The following is a 22,487-nucleotide window of genomic DNA, read 5'->3' as shown; positions in this document are numbered from 1 at the left end:
TGATATGCAGAAGCTAATCCAAAATAAAGGGACTGGATGAAAAAAAAAAAAGAAGAAGAAGATGATCAGAGGAGTAAACGAAGAGGAATGAAAGGAAGGGAGAATGGGTAGGTCAGGAAAAGTCAGTGGAGTGAATTTGACCTAACTTTTCTATATACATGTATGAATATACCACAGTGAATTTCATTGTCATGTACATTCACATGTCACTAATTTTAAAAAATTATATGAAAACTATAACTATATAGCAAAAAGATCGATAGAGCAAAGGAAAGGAAAATGTGATGGGAGGAAGAGAGGGGAAGGGGAAATACTGGGAACTGAATTAGAACAAATTTTATTCCATGCTTCTATAATTATGCCATAGTATAGTCTATAGTCATGTATAACTAAAAAGAATCAATTTTAAAAATTTTAAAAAATGTCTTAGGGACATTTTAAGGTGTTTTAAATATGAAAAGTTTTCAAATGATCATCTGAAAAGACATTTTAAAAATTAGCTTAAAAAGAGAGAAAAAAAATCATTGTTTGATATAGCTGATTTGTTAAAAACTGTTTTCTTTAAAGGAATTAGATTTCAATTGGATAGGTAAAAGAGACATTTAATAAAATGACCTCTGATACCTAGTACTTCACTTTGTGTTGTGATATCATAGACAACATAATTACATGTGGAAACAATTATTAAAATGCCTTCATATATTGTTATTCCAATTTGATTAAAGTCAACCACCTGAAAAAAAATAAAAATAGTTTATCAAAACCAATAACTTTGGACCAGAAATTATTCTTCTTGGAACCCATCTGAAGAAAATACTTAGAAATTTGAAATAATAAATGGAATGAAATACTAAAGTACTACTACTAATAGTGAAAATAAGAAAAAAATATAAATATCCAACATTGGGAAATGGTTTCCAGAATAGAATATATAGATATTAAACATGCTTATAAAGATTATATAATGGAAAATGATTATGCTATAACATTAAGATACAAAGTTGTATACATTTTGTAAAACTATGACAACACAACGTTGTAAACCCTCGGTTTAGAAATATGAAGTTGTTTTTTGTGTGATTATTCAATGCATGATTATTCAAAACTATCTCTATTTTCTAAATGTTATGCCATTTATATGTGTTAGATGAAACAAAAAATAAACATTAATAGGAAGACTCAGCACAAATGTTAACAAAAATAGTCTCACAACTTGCCATCTAGTGTTGAACCTCCCTTAATTAAATATATATATATATATATATATAGGATGTTTTAAAATTGTTGAAGTTAGTAAGTTAAAAATATAGGTTTCCCAATGTATTTGAGAAAAATAATAAACCATTATACTTATCATTTCACTAATCTGAGGAAGGAAAACACTACTCTTTTCTAAGTGACATGATCATAGTACTTCTCTGCTATTCCTATTCTATTGCCTAATTGAAACCTGTTTTATGTGTGTCCTACTTTTAAAAAGGTAAACAATCTTGCTTTCTAAAGTAGAAACAGAAAATAATAATAATGTCAGTGCTACTACTGAACTTTAACACCTCTACCTTTTTACATATTCTTTTGCAGTGCTGGGGATTTAACCGAGGGCCTCAGGCATGCTAGGCAAGCGCTCTACCACTGAGTTACGCCCCAGCCCACCCCTCTACCTTTTTAATTAGCAGCTTTCCAAATTATACAAAATTTCTATGTTATATAATAAACTAGAAATGTTCTGATATACCAGAATTTAACAATGAAATCCAAGAACAAAGATTCAAATTATTTTATGAAAGGATTTCAAATATATTTTAAGAATTTTACTTCATGTGTGGCAAAAATGATTCGAAAATGTTGAGAATCTGTGTTATATTCCAGGGCAGGGATTAACACACTTTTTTTTGTATAGGCTCAGATAGTAAATTTCTAGGGTGCTGTGGGCCATTTAAAAATATAGAAACCATTCTTAGCTTATACTCTGGTTATTATTGAAACTTACTTGAAGGTCGTATCCCTGTTGCACACTATTGTATAGAATGCTTTTATCATCCTGCATCCAACCCCCCAAATTGAATCTGACCTTTTAAGTCCTCAAACCTGTTCTTCATGAAAATGTTCAAGATTTCCCTAAACAAATGGAACTTTTGTTTCTTTGAAGACTCATGGTATTTTGGATCTTCTCTGATTTTGCGGATAACAGCTAAGTTTGTCTAGATATTGGTGCACCAAGAAGAACTCTCTTACACATTTCTTATTGACTATGGTGCTCAGTACATAGTGTAACATTAATATTAACTGTTGAATAGAATTGAAAGACAATAATTCAGCACCTTTCAACCCTAAATGTGGACCCCAGGAATAATAACTTTTAAGGACCAAAAAGAAACATCAACATTAAAATTATTTGCAAGTCTTTAAAACAGAGCTGGTTTTTCATAACATTAAAATTTGAAAACAAATGTTATCCTGGAATCAGGAATGGTTGCTGCATTGGCATGGGAGACTGATAAGAAAGCAGGGAAGGGGGAAGGGTGCAACCAGTGACAGGGTACAGAATACTTTGTGAGCACCGGGCATCCAGCTGTCTACTGGTCCTTTCACTGTCCTCTGGAAGGTTAGAAAATCATGGGGCCGTCCATGTGTCTAAGGTCCTGGGGTCTCCTGATCTTGACACTCCTTAGTCTTGCCACTTCAAACACAATCATTCTACACACCCAGGAAACCCAGAGATCACAAAGAACTCAGTTTAGAGAACTCCACATCAAGTTTGCAGTATATTAAGCAATTCTTATATTTTTACCTCAATCTAAATTTCAATTTTGGGGTGCAGTAGGAACTCTTTGGAAATGCTGGAACCACTATGCCTGATTCAAATCCTCAAAAGGCCCCAAATTTACTGCATAATACTTGACAACTCACCTAACCTCTTCAAGACACATTTTTTTTTTTTTCATCTGTTGAAAAGAGATTATGGTAGAAGAACCTTATTCTTGGGAAGACTCTTGGGCTCACTCTTAGGATGTTGTGAGATGTAATGAGTTAATATGTGCCTTTAGAACTTTAGAACTGTGCCTGGATCTTGGTAAGACCCTATCAATGTAAGCTATGGATAAGTGCATATATAGCTAAGAACAAATAGTGTTGCTAGTATTAAACTCTAAAAAGCCACACATAACCCTTGCAAGCTTTCAGACATGTATTGTGCTTTATTTGATTCTTGAGATAGAATTATCATAGGAAAGAATGTACAGAAAATAGGAAACACACTATTTAAGAATTGTCAAATAATTTTTAAAATGCAATAGAAGGAAATCAGCAAGCCAAAAATACATGTATGATTAAATGACAAAGAGACAAAGGGAAAATATCGAAACCTTCTACCACATCACAGTAGTATTTCCCAAGTGTGGGCAGTATGCAATGACCAAATCAGCTTCCATGCATGGGAACAATGGCAAGTCAACTCAGAGGCCATACTTACCCCCTTTCTCTACCTCAGGGAGACCTGCTTTTTTGTCCTTCACCTTAGCAGTGCTTTCTTCCCAAAGCTTACTCTTTTCCTTTTCTTCCTTGGAGGTATGTTTCCTGGACTTCTCAAATAAATTCTCTGCAATCCCTTGGGCTCCTTTCCGCATTTCTTCAAGAACATTCTCACAGCTTTCCTCTCTTGGCAGAGGCTGAGTCTCCACAGCTGCTTTTGTTATATCTTGGTCTTCAGTTTCAATTTCTAAGGATTCCTCAATTAGATGATGGGATTTTTCTGACTCACCATTTTCACTCAGCTCCTGAGTAGATGAACTTCTAGGACTTTCTTCTACACTGTTTTCAACAAGGATTTCCCTGGATCTCTCTACAGAATCATCTTCACTGTCACTAGAATATGGGTGACTTCTAGATGAGGTTGATGAAGCTGTTTTAATATAGAGGAGATAAATATGATGACATTACTATTGTTATGTAAAGAATCTGGTTTAATTGTGGAAACAATATTGGTAATAAATCACACTAAACTTTCTGAAATATAGTTTAGTAGATTTGATTCCCTTTTTCAACATATCCCACATAATTGTCATTATAAAGAAAAATCTGTCTAATCTATGAACTATAAAATTTTTCACAAGAAATTCTATTTAACCAAAGCCCAAACCTATTGTTTTGATTTGCATTTTGAAAGTAATTTTATTGGAAAACCTTTATAAATACCTACTTCATTACAGAAACAAATGAATAATCCTTTGCTTTGACAGCAAGGACATGTATTTATTTATCCTCTTGTGTAGCCATAGCATTCTCTGTGTATGACCCTTATGTTTTTGTTTACCACAGCATTCACCACCCTAATATACCCTGGTATCTGGGTATATTAGATGGTAAGATCTGTGCATTTACACATTATGATTATATTTAATACAAGTTGTCAGGTGATGTTGTAGGTGTGTGGTTATGTGTGTGAGTGAGCTGGTGTGTGTGTGTATGTGTGTTTTGAAGGAGATAATGTCATACTTTGAGTTGCCCAGAAACAAGGTACTGGGGTCAAACTTCAAGTTCAAGTACTGTATTGAGAACATGTTCCAGGACAAGCATTTAAGGGGATGGAGGAAGCCAGGCAAGGAAAAGAAGTGATCAACCAAGGAGTTATTTGAAGCAAGGACTCAACCTCAGCCTGATCTGACAGGAACTCTGATATCTAAGTTATACTAGGATATAATTAAATTAAGGTTGAGCTGAGTTTTCACCTTTGGACCAGTGTGATATGGGCTATGGGCCACCCTAATGGAATATAAATTCCCTGGCACTTTCAGACTCTTTGCACCTGAGGGTGAAACAACTCCCTTAGCCCAGGGGAGTGCTCTGGAGAAGGCAGAGAGTGCAAAATCTGAGGGATGAGCATGCAGAGCCAGAAAGAGATTTGAGCCATCCATTAAGGTGGTGCTACAAATACACAGTCTAGAAACTTAGAGTAGTCAAGAGTGGTTTGCACACTACCCAAAAATCTTGAAGAGCATAACACATACACTGAATCAATCTCTATAAGGCTCTATAAGAAAGATGCACAGCATAAAAGTCACTGCATACATTGCTGTGAACCAGAGAAATACAAACTTACTTTGTTGACCAATAGATATGATTTATAATTGTTTTTATAGAAAATATTTTTAAAGGAAATAGCCTACACTTAAATGCTGCCTAAATTTCTTGTTTTCTCTTCTCTTTTCTCTGTGCTCTTTACTCATTTTTTCAATTTCTTTTATTTCTATGCGACAGCTACACAGATGGCTGTAGCAGCTAACACAGAGTTTAAGCAAAAAAAAAATTTTTTTTCTTTACCTTTATCCTCTTCCCCTGTCCCTCCAGCCTCATCAGCTCTCTATGACAGGTCTGAGCATTTTATGTATAGTCACAGAGACATATCAGAGTTTCCACCAAGATTTGAGAGATGCTACACAGTAGCAAAAAACAAACTAGAAAAAAGCCTTTGAGCAACAGAACCCCTTAAGCACAATTCCATTTGTTCTTATCTCCTGGTACCTTGACAAGCACCAGATGACCACTATTCTTCAAAGAAATCTCATACTTGAACCACTTATTCTTTATTTTCCATTTTACAAAATCTGGATATGCTGTCTCTCTGCAGGGAACATGGCAGATCAAGGAGAATTGTTTTCCATTGGATTGGTATCAGTTCAAAAACTTTAGGGTCCCTGCTCTCCCCCTTGTAAGGATTTTATAGTTATATTTTAAAAGGAAAAGCAAATCTTGTTCACTAGTGATTTAAACCATGGCCTTCATTAATTGCAGTTAGTTAGGACACAATATGATACTTAATATGAGCTTCCAAAAATACGTCTACCACCAGAATATTGGCATGACAACTCCCTCTTTTGGCTCTGTGTGTTGTTCGTATGATAAAAAATAAACACTATTCTATCTTCTTCAGTAGCTTCTATTAATTGTATTATTTTATTACAAAAGGCTGACACACATTCTGGTTCAATTTTGAGTCAGTCCTTCAGCAAAGAAAGATCAGGAGAATGAATGGCCTTGAAGTGGCGAGGGCACCTGACCTCCCATATAAACTCATTTCAGTTTTCAAATCTCTCTCTAACCTCATGGTATAATTCAGTTTCAGTCTCATTTCTTGCTCTCATTTTCCATACAGACACTGGGGTAAGATTTTGCTTACAAAAAAAGCTCATAAAGCTTCAGGACCATGGAACGGGATTTTCAAAATGATTTCTATTTATTCTCTTAGAATGAAACAGATTTTTATATAAAAGCTTTCATATAGAAGAGATTGGGGGGCATATACGTAAATTTCTCTTTCATTGGGAAGGAAAACTTGTCTTGGAGGCATGTTGGTTAACAACTTTACCTCCTACCCAATTCCATTTGTCCCTCCAGTGTTCCTTTCCTTGTACTCATGCTGAAAGAACCTGTTCTTGCAAAGAAACTGTTTGGCAAAGAAAAGGTCTGCACTCAGTGCAGGATGCCTTGGCCAAAGTCAGCAAGTCTGGTCCCATTGTTCCACATTCTATGCAGCATCTGTGACTTTTTCTCATCACAGCCAGTCCTCACATCCTTCTTCCCTTTTCATGTCATTGATAACTCTTTGTTGAGAATTAGTCCTGTATTTCTTTCTTTGTGTGTGCATCATTATGAATAAAATCCTATTTTATAAAACACGGAATTGAGATAAAATAATATGTTCTTCTGTAACAAAAACTTTAGCTGTCCCTAGCATAACTCATCTACCTACTAGCTTTGAGTTTGGTTAGGGTACTTAACTTCTCTAAACCTCTGTTTTCTAGGCTGTAAAATAGAGATAATTCTAATTGTTCTCTACAAGTCATTGTAAAAATTACTTAGGAAAATTTTAACCTCATCAAATTAATCATTTCCTTATAACTTTTAATCTTTTCCTATTATATATGTAGTATATTCCAATAAATTTATTTCTTGTGATTCCAGTGGTAAATTGTATTAAAAGTGATGTCATAGCTACCATATATTGAAGAAAAATATAATAAACCTTGATCATGATCATGCACTTATTATGTACCAAACAGTGAAGTAAACAACTTATAAATAAGCATCTTATTTGGCTCTGTGTGTTGTTCGTATGATAAAAAATAAACACTATTCTATCTTCTTCAGTAGCTTCTATTAATTGTATTATTTTATTACAAAAGGCTGACACACATTCTGGTTCAATTTTGAGTCAGTCCTTCAGCAAAGAAAGATCAGGATAATAAATGAATCTTATTTAATTCTATGGAGTAATCCTTATCTTCTTTCTTTCTAGACTGAGAAAGTGAGATTCAAAGATTAAATAATATTCAATGGTTATTAGTTACAAAGCAGAAAGTTTTATAAAACATATCTTTGAAAATAATACAATGCAATAAAACCAAACCCCTCTACCTGATAAACTGCCTTGAAACAGAAAGCTCAGACTGTCATGGACCCACTATTTCTCCTTTTAGCTAACTTTCTACTGTTACCAATCAAAGACGACAAATAGGATATAGTTCTCTCCAAGATCAGAACTCATGAGAAGTCTGTCCTTTTTCAACTACCAGTAGTTATTCTTCATTTTGTCCTTGACTCTCGAGTCCAGAGCACATTTAAGACACTCTAAAGTGTGCCATATGAATACAAAGCAAAATATAGCAGTTAAAATCTTCCCAGTTTCATGTATAACATTGGCCATGATATTATTTGTATGACTATATATTTTATTTCCCAAGAAACAATTACTTAACAAATAGTAATGAAGTACTCTGTGGAAATTCACCACAATCTCACTTTCTTATTCCTTAGTCCAAGAGTTTATGGCAAAATCTGCATCAGTGATGCTTCTGTTTTCTTCAAATGAGCCATGACACATGAATTTATATATCTTACTACTACTTATATGAATAGTTATGTCTTGATTATACTCATGAGTACCTGAAACCATTTATATTTCATATCAAATAATGGGATTCAGTCAATATCTTTATGTAGAACAATACCTAATAGACAATGCTTTATACTCAATAAATATTGTAGAATGAATGTGTGCTTAATGAAAATGGAGGCAGAAATCATTAAATTTCTAGTAAGAGTAGTAATTAACTATGAGAACATATGTCCTCATACAGATAATTATCATGAATTGAAATTTCTCAATTCATCAATGAAAAAAACATGTGCATTACTTTGTAAGGAAGACTATCTAAAGGTAAACATAGATACATCAGAGGGGAAAAAAGTTCCTCCTCATTTAACTTTAATTGCACATTGTAAATATTAAAATGAATAAGTAAAATGTGAGAATATAATCAAATCATGGGTCATATTTTGCTGCATAAGTTTCATATTTTAGTTTATTAATGCAGTCCATTAGCCCATCATTCATTAGCGTTTCCTGAGTGTCTAGGTAGGTATTGTTGTATAACAGGGAAGAACTAAGATCACAGAGAAACAATTCATACGAAAATATTTTGTGTAAACCAAGGAATGGTGTTGCATTTAAGTACTCACCTTAAAGCTGTTACTTCCTACTTTGATTACTGAGAGGAATACTTGCCATTTATTTATAAAAATGACTTCTAAGAGACTGAAAAATAGCCCAAAAGTAAAAAAAAAAAAAAAAAAAAAAAAAAAAAAATTGCTTCAAGTCTTGCTCTCTTCATATTCTGGGAAAAGATTTGTCTCTGTCTCTCTCTCATCCCTCTCATAAGGAACTACTTAGTCCTTACCTCTTACTCATAGGCACTATCATCCAAACTGTCCTGGAAATGTAAAAGCATATTCCCAGTGACATGATACTTTCCTCACAACCTTATAACATTCATCTGTGACAATATATTTTCAACTGGTAAATTAGTGCCTGGGGTTGCCAACACAAATGCAGAGAAAGGAGGCTGTCATTCTTTTTAAATGATAGGAAGGCTCACACATCATTCCTAAACCAGAGTCCTCTCTTAGTCAGTCTTCGGTCCACAGCACTCTATCACTCACGGGCTGCTCAGCACAGTGTGTTCATCAAGGCGGGCCAGCACAATTGTTAGCTGGCAGTTTAAATGGGGCCGACTTGTCACAAGAGTGACAGCCTGGGCAATTGTTTGCCCTCTGGGAACAGGTGCAGGCAGGTTCAAATGAAACACATCCAAATACTAACAGCAAGATTCTTAATCATGTCAATAAAACGAATGTACTGGTGTCTGAGTTTTAGTGGTCACAATATGCCTCTTACACTTTTGAAGATGAAATGCTGTCTTGCTTTTCAACAGAGTGGAGGAATCTATCATGTCGTCATTTTAAATACATGCTAGTTATTTGCTGAATGAAATCTCTAATTCGGATACTTCACAGGCTAAAAGGCATATTTTCAAATAACACAAAGGCAGATTATCAAAATAAATGGATGGAAAATAAGTGAGCATGGAGGTGAAGGAAAGAAAGAGTAATAAACAATGAGATTTTATTTCAGAATTATGGTAATGTTTTAATGTACAGGTCCAAGATACAAAAGGACCTTTTGAAAGGATAGTTTGATGACATTGATATTGAACCAACAAAAGAAAACAGCTGACCAATTTAATTTTTGGCCGTTAAATTTCCCAACCTTTGTGGACTGGCTATATGTTCTTAGAGCTTTCACTGCATACCTATTTAAACATTCTATATTCTGTATCCATACAATGCTGCTAAATACATTTTTTTCAAAAATAAAATTCCCTAATAATTATATAGCATAAATGTACCTAGACATCATGGTATTAACCAAAACAAAGAATTGGCGTTATTTTTTAATATTTATATCAGCTCTGTGAGGAATAATAAGAACAATACACAGTCCTTGTTTTCCTAGTGTAAATAATTTGTGTGTTATTAACATGTACAAATAATCTGAAGGGCAACATTTAACGGATTAAATCAATGAATGTAAAATGAACTACTAAAGAGATCTTTATAAAACAAAGAGTTTTGTTGAGGCTGCTGAAGTGGGCAGAGTAATGGCAGAGGAGAGGGATGAGCTAGAACCAAGCAAAAGGCCTGAGAGTAAACAGAGAAGTCAGTCTAGGGAGGAGAAAGGCAAATATGGGTGAAATGAGAAACTGTTCATTTTTATTTCCTCATTTTAAAAACAAAATAAGACAAAAAAACAAATTGTAGAAAAAATAAAGGACTCAAATGCTTAAGGAAACAAAATTCTTCTATTGGAGAGATTGCTTTTAATTTTCTGTTTTTAAAGAAGTACAGTTTTCTCCAAATTGCAGGCTCTGAACTTGGGTAATATTTGCATATTGTTTCCACTATTTTCTGGCTATGTAACTTTTGGAATTATTTAATTTTACCATTTCCAAGTTTATTTATTTGTAAAATGGAGATAAAAAGTACTTTTCCAAATTATTTGAGGTAAATAACATAAGTCATATAAAATATTTAGTAAAGGGCTTAGCACATAGTAAGTCTTAATAAACAGTAGCTATTATGTGATTTATTACATTATCAATTACAGGATGCTTTTCAAAACTTCAGATGACAATTAGTTATATGTAAGCACTATTCAGTCTTACAGTTTACCTACCACTATCAGTTATTCAATAATTACAGGTATAAATGATTAATGTTTTTCTCCAAGGAAGATTCAAGTACTGCTTATATACTTCTCTGTTTGAACATTAAAAAAAATATATAGAGAGAGAGATATATATATGCTCTTAGAAAAATCTATTCAATTCCCAAAATCAAGGTTATTACACAGCTCAAAATTAATTCCCAGATGACTGATATCCAAAAAGTTAGATTCTTCATGAAACCAACAACTTGAAAATCTCCCACCATTACTGTAGAAATAAAAATTCAGAGTCTTTTGTGTTTTGAACAAACAAGATATGTTTCTGTGCAAACACATTTTCAATACTTTTCCAGGCTCAAATCACTTGGATGATTGCTTTAAAATTATTGACTGAGGTGATATATTCTTTCCATTGACTTTTTAAACTTTCTCTATGCCTATAGGAATATAAACTTAACTTAAAAATTAACATTCAAATTAAGAAAATAACATATATTAGGCATGTCTAAACTAAGAAACATAAAATATAGGTATTAAGAGAAATTATATAGAGAAGGCCTGATTGAAACCAATACAACATATTTCAGTATCTAACCATTAATCATAAGTAGTTAATAAAAATGAGTGCAAATATAATTTTCAAGTTTACCAATAATTAACTTCATACTAATTTTTTGAATTTTTTCACTTTTTACCTTGTTATCAGAAGTACAGGATCAAATTTTTATTGCAAACATAGTCATGGTTCCATCTCTGCTTCCTAGCAAAATTATTTTTTGTTTTACTCTAAATAATTTCTACTACTATTATTATTATCAGTATCATTATTAATGTCTTGCACATTTGTGCATAAAATTTTAGAGTAAGTTTATTTGAATTCTTTTTTGAAGATAGCCCAACTGCAAACTACATATTTGCTCTGTAGTTACTTTATTACTTAATCCCCACTCACATTATCCTAATATGTTTCATAAATTCAAAATTATGAGATTTTATGCAGGAAAAAAATTTGAAGGGTGAAAATAATGGAAAAAATGGACAGCAACTCCATACATAATTATAATGTGGATTGCTCTCTAGCCAGAAGCAAATTACAAAAAATATACACATACTTAAATATAAGAGAGGTTTATTGCTATTGCTGGGAAATGCTCAAGATGTACCAAGAAAGATATTTGATTAAGTAGAAACCCATGGAGCCTTGGTCAAATCCTTTTATATGACAAAGCAGAAAAAGTATGTTTTCTTGTATTGGACAGAATTTGGGTGAATTAAGATCTTTTAAAATGTCTTAAAAATTTAATTATGCCTCAGGTAATGAGAGTTTCTTTTGCTACCTGAATATTGTACTTTCCCTGTGAACATTTGGAGTCATTTTGTGGTCAAACATTATAAGAAGGCCACAAACTCTTCCACAAAGTTAATATGCCAGAATCCTGTGTTCAAGGTAAGTTAAGTAAAAGAAAAAAATTAGGAAAAAAAAAAAAAAGAGAGAGAGAGAGAGAGAGAGAGAGAGAGAGAGAAAGAACCAAAGGTACAAATTTTCAGCTTCTCCTTTTACTGAGTAGGGGCTCCCTGTCTTTTCCAAAAGCCACAAAATGGTGTCTGGGTGCGTGTACCTGTGTGTGTGTGTGTGTGTGTGTGTGTGTGTGTGTGTGTGTATAAAAGGAAATTGTTTGCAATTAAAAGTATATAGTAACTAAGTAAATTGAAGATGTATCACAAGCTTTACCTAATAACCTACTGATAAATTCCAGCAAACTAAGGAAAGAGAAAGGATTAAGGAACACATCTGAAATTTGGATACATATGAGAGGCTGATTGGTCAGCATCCTGTGGTTAGGTAACCATGCTCTAAACATCTGCTTAAAGCAAGGTTATTAAATATCTAGGAGAGAAAAGCAGTAACACACTGACTGAACGGCCCACACCAACAATAAGCCAAACAACTCGCCTTGTTTATCCTCTTCCGATTCACTCCCGGAGCATCCATCATCCTCATCTTTCACATTGTCATCAGCATCTGGTGCCTTCAGTGATGAGATTTCACTCTCCTCAGGGCCTAAATTATCTTTTTCATCCTCTGAGGGTGACTTTGATATTCCATTCATTTGATCACCAGCCTGTCTTTCTTCATTAGCTTTCTCATCTTGTTTCTCCTCATCTATTTCAAAATCTTCTTCATATTCTGAAAAAAGAAAATTTTCACTGTGAGAATGAAGACAGAATCCCTGACACTTAACCTATTTCACTTTAATGAGAACTTTGACTCCATTATCCCCTCTTCTGGGGGCCTTTCTTTGCTACTTCTTTTTCACACAATTAGTGAACATGGAAAAGTAACAGGAAGTGATGGAAGACAGTAATCAGTTACATATTCGAGAGCACAAAAGAAATGAGTCCCCAAATGACAAGACTGAAACCTAATAAAAGTTCATTTACAAATGGACATCATCATCTACAATGACCAAAACGGAAAGAAAAGAACTTGAGATAAGACAATAAATGAGAAGTAAATTAAAAATGAAGAGAACAGTATTATAATAATGAAAGTTAATTTGGAGACCCAGTGAGGTCATATTTCATATGAAGAATGTTCAAAATATTTGGATATCAAGTTAATGAACAGTGAAGTGGAAAATTTCAATTAATCAATCCAAAGCTCTGAGAAGTAACACTATGAATAGTGCATTCTTTGAGAACCAAATGGACATTAAGAAAAGTATTGTGAAGGATTCTATACCTAGGTCAGAATGAAATCATATATATTATTCATTGCTACAATAAATGAGATGGTTACATTCAAAGTATAAAAATTCTTACAAAATAAACTATTTCTGTCACAGTCACAAATTTGCTTCATTCCCTATAGAGGGGCAACAAATCTGCAATTCTGTAGCAGCAAAAGGAAATTGTCATATCAGATAAACTCCAGCTGTCCCTTGTGATTATAATTTTTCACCTTTCATATTTAATTGTTCCCCTTTTTCTTTCACGAAAAACTAAAAATCTTGAAATGACAACATGCCAAAGAGAGAGAGCAAAGGATCTCATGCAGAACCAATTAAGCAAATAAATAATTATACTTAACATAAAAATTACAGGGAAAATAAAGGTTTCCCAATTTTGTGAGTTTTAGTTATTAGATATTCTGGCTTCTCTTCCAGTGGTGGGGCCTCCTGGGTAATTTACTTGAGAGCTGTCCACCCTGCTGCAATAAAATAAATTTAATTTAGAAATGGATGCCCTGTGCATATAAAGAAAGCTCTGTTAATGTGGAGAATAAATGTGGGAGATATAAGAGGCAAAATGAAATAAAAAACTATAATGAAAAAAGCAAAAAAAGAGAATCACAAAAATATTTTCATGAAAAAGATTTAATACATCTACACAAGAAATGTGAAAATCAATAAAAGAAAATTATAAAATAAGCAAGAAGATGAAGAATTTGATTCATATTTCATGACACAAACATTAAATACTAATAAAACAAATAATATTTTGATTCAGAAATTGCTGACCAAGTTAAAGAGGAGTCATCTCTTGGCCCAGGTAACTATCAATCAATAAGCCTTCATTGAGAATGTTCTATGCAGATAAGGATAGAACTGCAAGATAAAGACTCTACAATAAGAAAATGCGGCCATTAAGGTACCTTCAATTTTTGATGAGGCAATAAAAGTAAACACAAAAGAGATAGTGCATTTATTTTGTAGTAGTTTTTATACAGAGTCCTCAGTAATGTTTCAATACTACTGGGCTCAATTACTGTGGATTTTTATATAGAACTCATGATCAATTATGTGAAGTTATGCTGAGCACAGTAGTCCCTCCCTCTTATCTGAGATTTCATTTTCTGTGGTTTCAGTCACCTGTGATCAACTGCAGCATGAAAATATTATATAGAAAATTCCAGAAGTTAAACAATTACTGTTTTAAGTAATTGAATAGAGTATATGCTCATAACTCTTCTATTTTACTATTAATTTAATCACTGTACCTAATTTATAACTTAAGTTTTATTAATTTTAGAAAAAAAATATAGGTAGGGTTTAGAACTATCCATGGTTTCAGGCATCTGCAGAACATCTTAGAACATACCTCCCCCAGATGCGTGGGGATGGAATGAAATCAAAGAAGGGCAGTTGGTCATTTTTAGGGACTGCAGAAGATTTCATAAGAGGAAGAATTAAGCTTAATGGTAGAATACTTACATATATCATGTTACAGATGTTTGTCCTGACTATAAGATAAGCAGAGGGCCAGACAGAACATCAGTGGCTGCTGCAATTTCATCCATCACATTACATAGTAAATATGAGGGGTTTGGAGTTCAGGCAGTCATATATCAAACACTCAGTTTACACATTTCATAGTTACGTGATCTTAAACAATTTGTTTGACATCTTTAAGCTTTAATTTCTTCACCTATAACGTGGTTAGGAAAATGCTATGATAGAATTTAAAGTAATAATCCTTTACACAGTGCCATGAACTGAAGGTGCCTAATAAATATCAGGGACTAGTAGTAACAGGGGTTGTGACTCTGTAGTGGAGGGAATGGATCACAGGACAAGAGAAATCATATGCAAAATGTACTCCCTGGACAGCAGTATACTTTAGAGGAACAGTACAAGTGTCCATAATTAGAACACAATTAGAGTTATATTATTAAAACAGAGCATAACATCGAAGGAACATGTAGTAAATCATAAGATTGGTTCCCATGTCCTATTTTGCAGAAGCTTCTGTGTTTTCTTTCAAGATATAAAATGCAAGGCTGGGAGATGCTTCAACGCAGGGCGAGGCTCTGGGGCCCAGGAGGTAGGTCCGGGCCCCTGGGAACGTTGCAGAGGAGGGCTGCCCAGCCCAGGTAGTAGTTCTGGATCGAGGGGAACTTCTTTCTAGGAAGAGAGCTGACCAGCGAGACGTCCCCACCAGGTGATTCTTCCCTGCCAGGCGAGGCTTTTCCACAAGGGCGGTAGAACCAGAGACATAGGCCCAAACAAGCCTTGCCTCAGTCCTCACTCTAGTTCCCCTTTGGCTGACCATCAGTCAACAAGTGAAGGCGCCTTTGCCCAGCAGCAGGGAATATAACCCACCTGAAGGTCACCACCCCTAGAGGGGCAGCTTTCTTGTGGAACACTGCATTATCAAGTTCCTCCAAGACTTCAGGCTACTGAAGGTCAGGAGGTGAGTTATTGGAAATCTATAGGGACACTATAAGTCAACAGAAGAAATCTGCAATATCTCAGCATTCCAATGATACCTGACCAATATGAGAAAACAAGGAAGAAAATGTCCCAAACAAACCTAGATGCTACATCAATAAAATCCAATGACAGCATGGAAGAAGAAATGTCAGAAAGGGAGTTCAGAATGTACATAATTAAAAAAATCAGGGAAGCAAATGATGAGATGAAACAGCAAATGCAGGCATTGAATGATCGCACCAATCGACTGTTAAAAGAGCAAATACAGGAAACAAGAGATCATGTCAATAAAGAGATATATTGAAAACAAAAAAAAAACAGAAATTCTTGAAATGAAGGAAACAATAAACCAGATTAAAAACTCCATAGAAAGCATAACCAATAGGATAGAATACCTGGAAGACAGAACCTCAGATATTGAAGACAAAATATTTAATCTTGAAAACAAAGTTGACCAAACAGAGAAGTTGGTAAGAAATCATGAACAGAATCTATAAGAAGTATGGGATATCATGAAAAGGTGTCAAATTTAAGAATTATTGGGATTGAGGAAGGCTTAGAGAAACAAACCAAAGGAATGGACAGTCTAATCAATGAAATAATATCAGAAAATTTCCCAAATCTGAAGAATGAAAAGGAAAATCAAGTACAAGAGGCTTATAGGATTCCAAATACACAAAATTACAATAGACCCACACCAAGGCATATTATAATGAAAATACCTAACATACAAAATAAAGACAGAATTTTAAAGGCTGCGAGAAAAAAGAATCAAATTACATTCAGGGGGAAACCAATACTGATATCAGCAGATTTTTCAATCCAGACCCTAAAAACTAGAAGGGCCTAGAACAACATTTTTCAAGCTCTGAAAGAAAAGAATTTTATACCCAGCAAAACTTACCTTCAGATTTAATCCTTCCATGATAAACAAAAGCTAAAAGAATTTACAAAAAGAAAGCCGGCATTACAGAACATTCTCAGCAAAATATTCCAAGAGGAAGAGATGAAAAACAACGATGTAAAAAAGCAAAGGGAGGAACTATCCTAAAGGAACAGCCAGCCAAATAAAGGAGAAACCAAGTCGTGTCAAAAAAAAAAAAAAAAAGAGCCAAATGACTGGGAATATAAATCATATCTCAATAATAACCCTGAATGTTAATGGCCTGAACTCATCTATCAAAAGACATAGACTGGCAGATTGGATTAAAAAGAAAAATCCAACAATATGCCGCCTGCAAGAGACTTATCTCATAGAAAGAGATACCCACAGACTAAAGGTGAAAGGATGGGAAAAAACAAACCATGCAAATAGACACAGCAAAAAAGCGGGAGTACCATCCTTATATCAGATAATGTGGACTTCAAGTCAAAGTTAGTCAGAAGGGATAAAGAAGGACATTACATACTGCTTAAGGGAAGCATAAGTCAGCAAGACATAACAATCATAAATATCTATGCCCCAAACATTGGCTCATCTATATACGTCAAACAAATCCTTCTCAATTCCAAAAATCGATGGACGTATATAGAGTATACCATCCAACAAAGAGCAAATACACTTTCTTCTCAGCAGGACATGAATCCTTCTCTAAAATAGACCATATTTTATACCACAAAGCTAATGTTAGCAAGTACAAGAAGATAGACATACTACCTTGCATTCTATCAGATCATAATGGATTGAAATTAGAAATAAATGACAGAGTAAAAAAACAGAAACTACTCCAGCACCTGGAGATTAAATAATACTCTATTGTAAGATGAATGGACAATAGAAGACATCGAGAGAGAAATAAAAAAATTCTTAGAGGTAAATGAGAACAAAGAAACATCATATCAAAATCTCTGGGACACTATGAAAGTGGTACTTAGAGGAAAATTTATTTCATGGAGTGCATTCAATAAAAGAAGAAAAAATCAACAAATAAATAACCTATCATTACAGCTCAAAATCGTAGAAAAAGAAGAACAGAGCAACACCAAAAGTAGTAGAAGACAGGAAATAGCTAAAATCAGAGCTGAAATCAACAAAATTGAAACAAAAGAAACAATAAAAAAAATTGACAAAATAAATAGTTGGTTCTTTGAAAAAATAAATAAAATTGATGAACCATTAGCCACACTAACAAAGAGAAGGAGAAAGAAAATCCAAATTATACTAAAATTCTAAATGAACAAGGAAAATCATAACAGACACGATTGAAATACAAAACATAATTAGAAGCTATTTTGAAAATCTATACTCCAACAAAATAGGAAATCTTGAAGACATCAACAGGTTTCTAGAGACATATGAATTGCCTAAACTGAACGAGGAGGTCATACACAATTTAAATAGATCAATTTCAAGTAATGAAATAGAAGAAGTCATCAAAAGCCTACCAACAAAGAAAAGTCTGGGACCAGATGGGTTCTCAGCCAAACTCTACAAAACCTTTAAAGAAGAGCTCACTCCAATACTTCTCAAAATATTTCATGAAATAGAAGAGTAGGGAACTTCCCAAACTCATTCTATGAAGCCAATATCACCCTGATACCTAAACCAGACAGAGACACATCGAGGAAAGAAAATTTCAGACCAATATCCTTAATGAACATTGATGCAAAAATTCTCAACAAAATCTTAGAAATCGCATACAAAAATATATCAAAAAGATAGTGCACCACGATCAAGCGGGTTTTATCCCAGGGATGCACGATTGGTTCAACATCTGGAAATCAATAAATGTACTTCACCATATTAACAGACTTAAATCAAGAATCATATGATTATTTCAATAGATGCAGAAAAAGCATTTGAGAAAATACAGCATTCCTTCATGCTCAAAACACTAGAAAAAATAAGGATAGTGGGAACATTCCTTAACATTGTAAAGGCCATCTATGCTAAATCCATGGCCAATATCATTCTAAATTATGAAAAACTGAAAGCATTCCCCCTAAAAACTGGAATGAGGCAGGGATGCCCTCTTACATCACTTCTATTCAACATCGTCCTTGAGACTCTAGCCAAGCAATTAGACAGAACAAGGAAATTAAAGGGATATGAGTAGGAAAAGAAGAATTCAAACTATCCCTATTTGCTGATGACATGATTATATATTTAGAGGAAATAGGAAATTCCGCCAGAAAACTTTTAGAAATCATAAGTGAATTCAGTAAAGTAGCAGGATATAAGATCAATGCTCATAAATCTAATGCATTTTTATACATAAGTGATGAATCTTCAGAAAGAGAAGTTAGGAAAACTACCCCATTCACAATAGCTTCAAAAAAAAAATAAAATACTTGGGAATCAATCTCAAAAGAGGTGAAAGACCTCTACAATGAGAACTAAACAGAACACTGAAGAAAGAAATTAAAGAAAACCTTAGAAGATGGAAAGATCTCCCATGTTCTTGGATAGGCAGAACTAATATTATCAAAATGGTCATACTACCAAAAGTGCTATACAGATTCAATGCAATTCCAATTAAAATCCCAATGATGTACCTCACAGAAATAGAGCAAGCAATCATGAAATTCAGCTGGAAGAATAAGAAACCCAGAATAGCTAAAACAATCCTTAGCAGGAAGAGTGAAGCAGGGGGTATCCCAATTCCAGACCTTCAACTATACTACAAAGCAATGGTAACAAAAACAGCATGGTATTGGCACCAAAATAGACAGGTAGATCAATGGTACAGAATAGAGGACATGGACACAAACCCAAATAAATACAATTTTCTCATACTAGACAAAGGTGCCAGAAATATGCAATGGAGAAAAGATAGCCTCTCTTCAACAAATGGTGCTGGGAAAACTGGAAATCCATATGCAACAGAATGAAACTAAGCCCCTATCTCTCACCCTGCACAAAAATTAACTCACAATGGATCAAGGACCTTGAAATCAGACCAGTGACCCTTCATCTTATAGAAGAAAAAGCAGGTCCAAATCTTCAACATGTCGGCGTAGGATCAGACTTCCTTAACAGGACTCCCATAGCACAAGAAATAAAATCAAGAATCAATAACCAGAAAAGATTCAAACTAAAAAGCTTTCTCTCAGCAAAGGAAACTATCAGCAATGTGAAGAGAAAACGTACAGAGTGAGAGAAAATCTTTGCCACTCATACTTCAGATAGAGCACTAATTTCCAGAATATATAAAGAACTCAAAAAACTTTACACCAAGAATACAAATAACCCAATCAACAAATGGGTTAAGGAAATGAACAGACACTTCACAGAAGAAGATGTACAAGCAATTGACAGATATTTGAAAAAATGTTCAACATCTTCAGTAATAAGAGAAATGCAAATCAATACTACCCTAAGATTCCATCTCACCCCAATTAGAATGGTGATTATCAAGAATACAATCAACAATAGGTGTTAGTGAGGATATGGGGAAAAAGATACACTCATACATTGCTGGTGGGGTTGCAAATTGGTGCAGTCACTCTGGAAAGTAGTTTTGAGATTCCTTAGAAATCCTGGAATGGAACCACCATTTGACCCAGCTATCCCACTCCTTGGCCTATACCCAAAGGACTTAAAATCAGCATACTACAGAGATACAGCCACAACAAAGTTCATAGCTCCTCAATTCACAATGGCCAGATTATGGAATCAACCTAGATGCCCTTCAATTGATGAATGGATAATGAAACTGTGATTATATATATACAATGGAATATTACTCAGCCATAAAGAATAATAACATTATGGCATTTGCAGGCAAATGGATGAAATTGGAGAATATCATGCTAAGTGAGATAAGCCAATCTTCAACAAACCAAAGGATGAATGATCTCGCTGATAAGTGGATGATGACACGTAGTAGGGGGTGGGAGGGAGGTAAGAATGGAGGAAATAGGGACTATATAGAGGGAAAAGAGGGGTGGGAGGGGTGGGTGGGAAGGAAAAAATAACAGAATGAATCAAACATTATTATCCTATATAAATGTATGACTACACAAATGGTATGTCTTTACTTCATGTACAAAGAAACCGTATGTATCCCATTTGTGTACAATAAAAATGAATTTTAAAAAATGCAAGGCTGCCTGGCTTTTTTCTGCCTCTACTATCATCATGTCTAAATATCAGCCAGGAACCACCTTTGTGTTACCATCACATGATTTCAATATAAAAGACTAGTGGCGTGCTTCTTTTTTTTTTTTTCATAATTTTTTCTGCTCCCCCATCTCCTTTTCCTTCTTTTAGAGAATTTAGTTAGCTTGTTGTTTCCCATTCCAAGTAAGGAGGACCTGAGTCAAGACCAGGTCAACATCAATGCAGCTTCCTCAGCCCCTACCTACATCGGCAGCTGATCTTTGGAACCACAACCCAGTTTTTTTTTTTTTTTTTTTTTTTTAATGTCTATTTAAACTCCATTAACTAGCCAACCCAGAAGAAGGACCTTGGGAAAAGCTCTATCTTAGGCATAAAGTATACGTCTCATAGTTCTAACCATATTGGTTTAAGAAAAAGAACCAAGAAATTGAAAGCTGCTTTTCTCTCCAACATGGCTTTAATAAACCTCCATGCCACTAAAGTTGAACAAGTGAAAACACATCCTCATCAATTAATGTCTTTGCAATTGCTGTTGCTACCAATATTTTAAATTCTCAGTCCAAGATAAGGATAAAAATTAGACAGGATTGTGGATGAAGGTGAACTAGGTAAAAATATTATGAGTGAAAACTCTTTTAGGATGGGCACATTATTTCAGTAATAAGCAAACATGAAGTCCAGTGCTAAAACAGGTCTATAGTTATTTTCACATATTTCTGAACCCTTGGGCAGCAACAAAATCAGATAAGGAAGAAAATACCTGGGATGCCAGCCTTTCCACAAGCCAACCCAACCTATAATCATTGTTCCTCTAATCTAGGGTTTGTCTCCAGGGTATAAAAGGGAGATTCAAACACTCCCATTCTGATTCTTTAGACACATCACCCACAACCATCTGGAATCTGGGAGAGATTTTACAGAATAGAAAGAAGATTGTGCAGGTTGAATTTCTAAGCATTAGAACTGGACAAATCTCTAATGAGTCTTACTTCTACTTTCTCACTGGTGTCTGAGCCTCAGTTTTCAGCCTGCAAAATACAGGGAATAGTTGTACCTACCACATATATTATAATTTGGATCTTTAATGTTCCGCAAGAAGTTCATGTGTTGAAAGCATTGTCCCCAACACAGCAAGGTTCAGACGTGGGCTTTTAGGTAATGATTAGTCATGGGGCTGTAACCTCATCAGTGGATGAATCCATTTGATGGGTTCATAATTTGAATGGACTATTGGGCAATAACTGTAGGCAGGTGAGTCATGAGTGGAGGAAGTAGGTCACTGGGTACACGCCCTTGGGGATAATGTCTTATTCCTGACTCCTTGCTCTCTCTCTCTCTCTCTCTCTCTCTCTCTCTCTCTCTCTCTCTCTCTTTCTCTCTCCCTTTCTCTCTCTCTACTTCCTGGTTGCTATGAACTGAATAGCTTTCCTTAACCAAACCCTTCTACCATGATTTCCACCTCACATAAGACCCAGAGCAATGGTATTGGTTGACTATGAACTGAACCTCTGAAACTGTCATCTCCAAACAAATTTTTCTTACTCTTTTTGTTTTCTTTTGCTTTGTTTGTTTGATTTTGGTAAAAATATTTTGATTACAGCGAGGGAAAGCTGACTAATGCAACATCCAAATATACATAAATATGAATGAC

At 34.4% G+C, this 22,487-nt stretch overlaps 1 protein-coding gene across 2 annotated transcripts in view; it reads right to left on the bottom strand.

Annotated features, from left to right (window-relative positions):
* Nucleotides 1–22,487, bottom strand: part of Erich3 (glutamate rich 3) — a 121,387-nt gene that overhangs the window by 23,708 nt on the left and 75,192 nt on the right. For both annotated transcript variants that reach the window (XM_047533588.1, XM_047533661.1), the window contains 2 exons: nucleotides 12,516–12,749; nucleotides 3,473–3,901 (listed from right to left, as the gene is read on the bottom strand). In XM_047533588.1, the coding sequence (XP_047389544.1) occupies nucleotides 3,473–3,901; nucleotides 12,516–12,749 (663 nt within the window). The remainder of the gene's footprint in view (nucleotides 1–3,472; nucleotides 3,902–12,515; nucleotides 12,750–22,487) is intronic.

Source organism: Sciurus carolinensis, chromosome 1 (genome assembly GCF_902686445.1).
Source record: "Sciurus carolinensis chromosome 1, mSciCar1.2, whole genome shotgun sequence".
Classification (NCBI taxonomy): Eukaryota; Metazoa; Chordata; class Mammalia; order Rodentia; family Sciuridae; genus Sciurus; species Sciurus carolinensis.
Note: the sequence above shows the minus strand (reverse complement) of the source record. Positions and strands in the feature narration are given on the sequence as shown.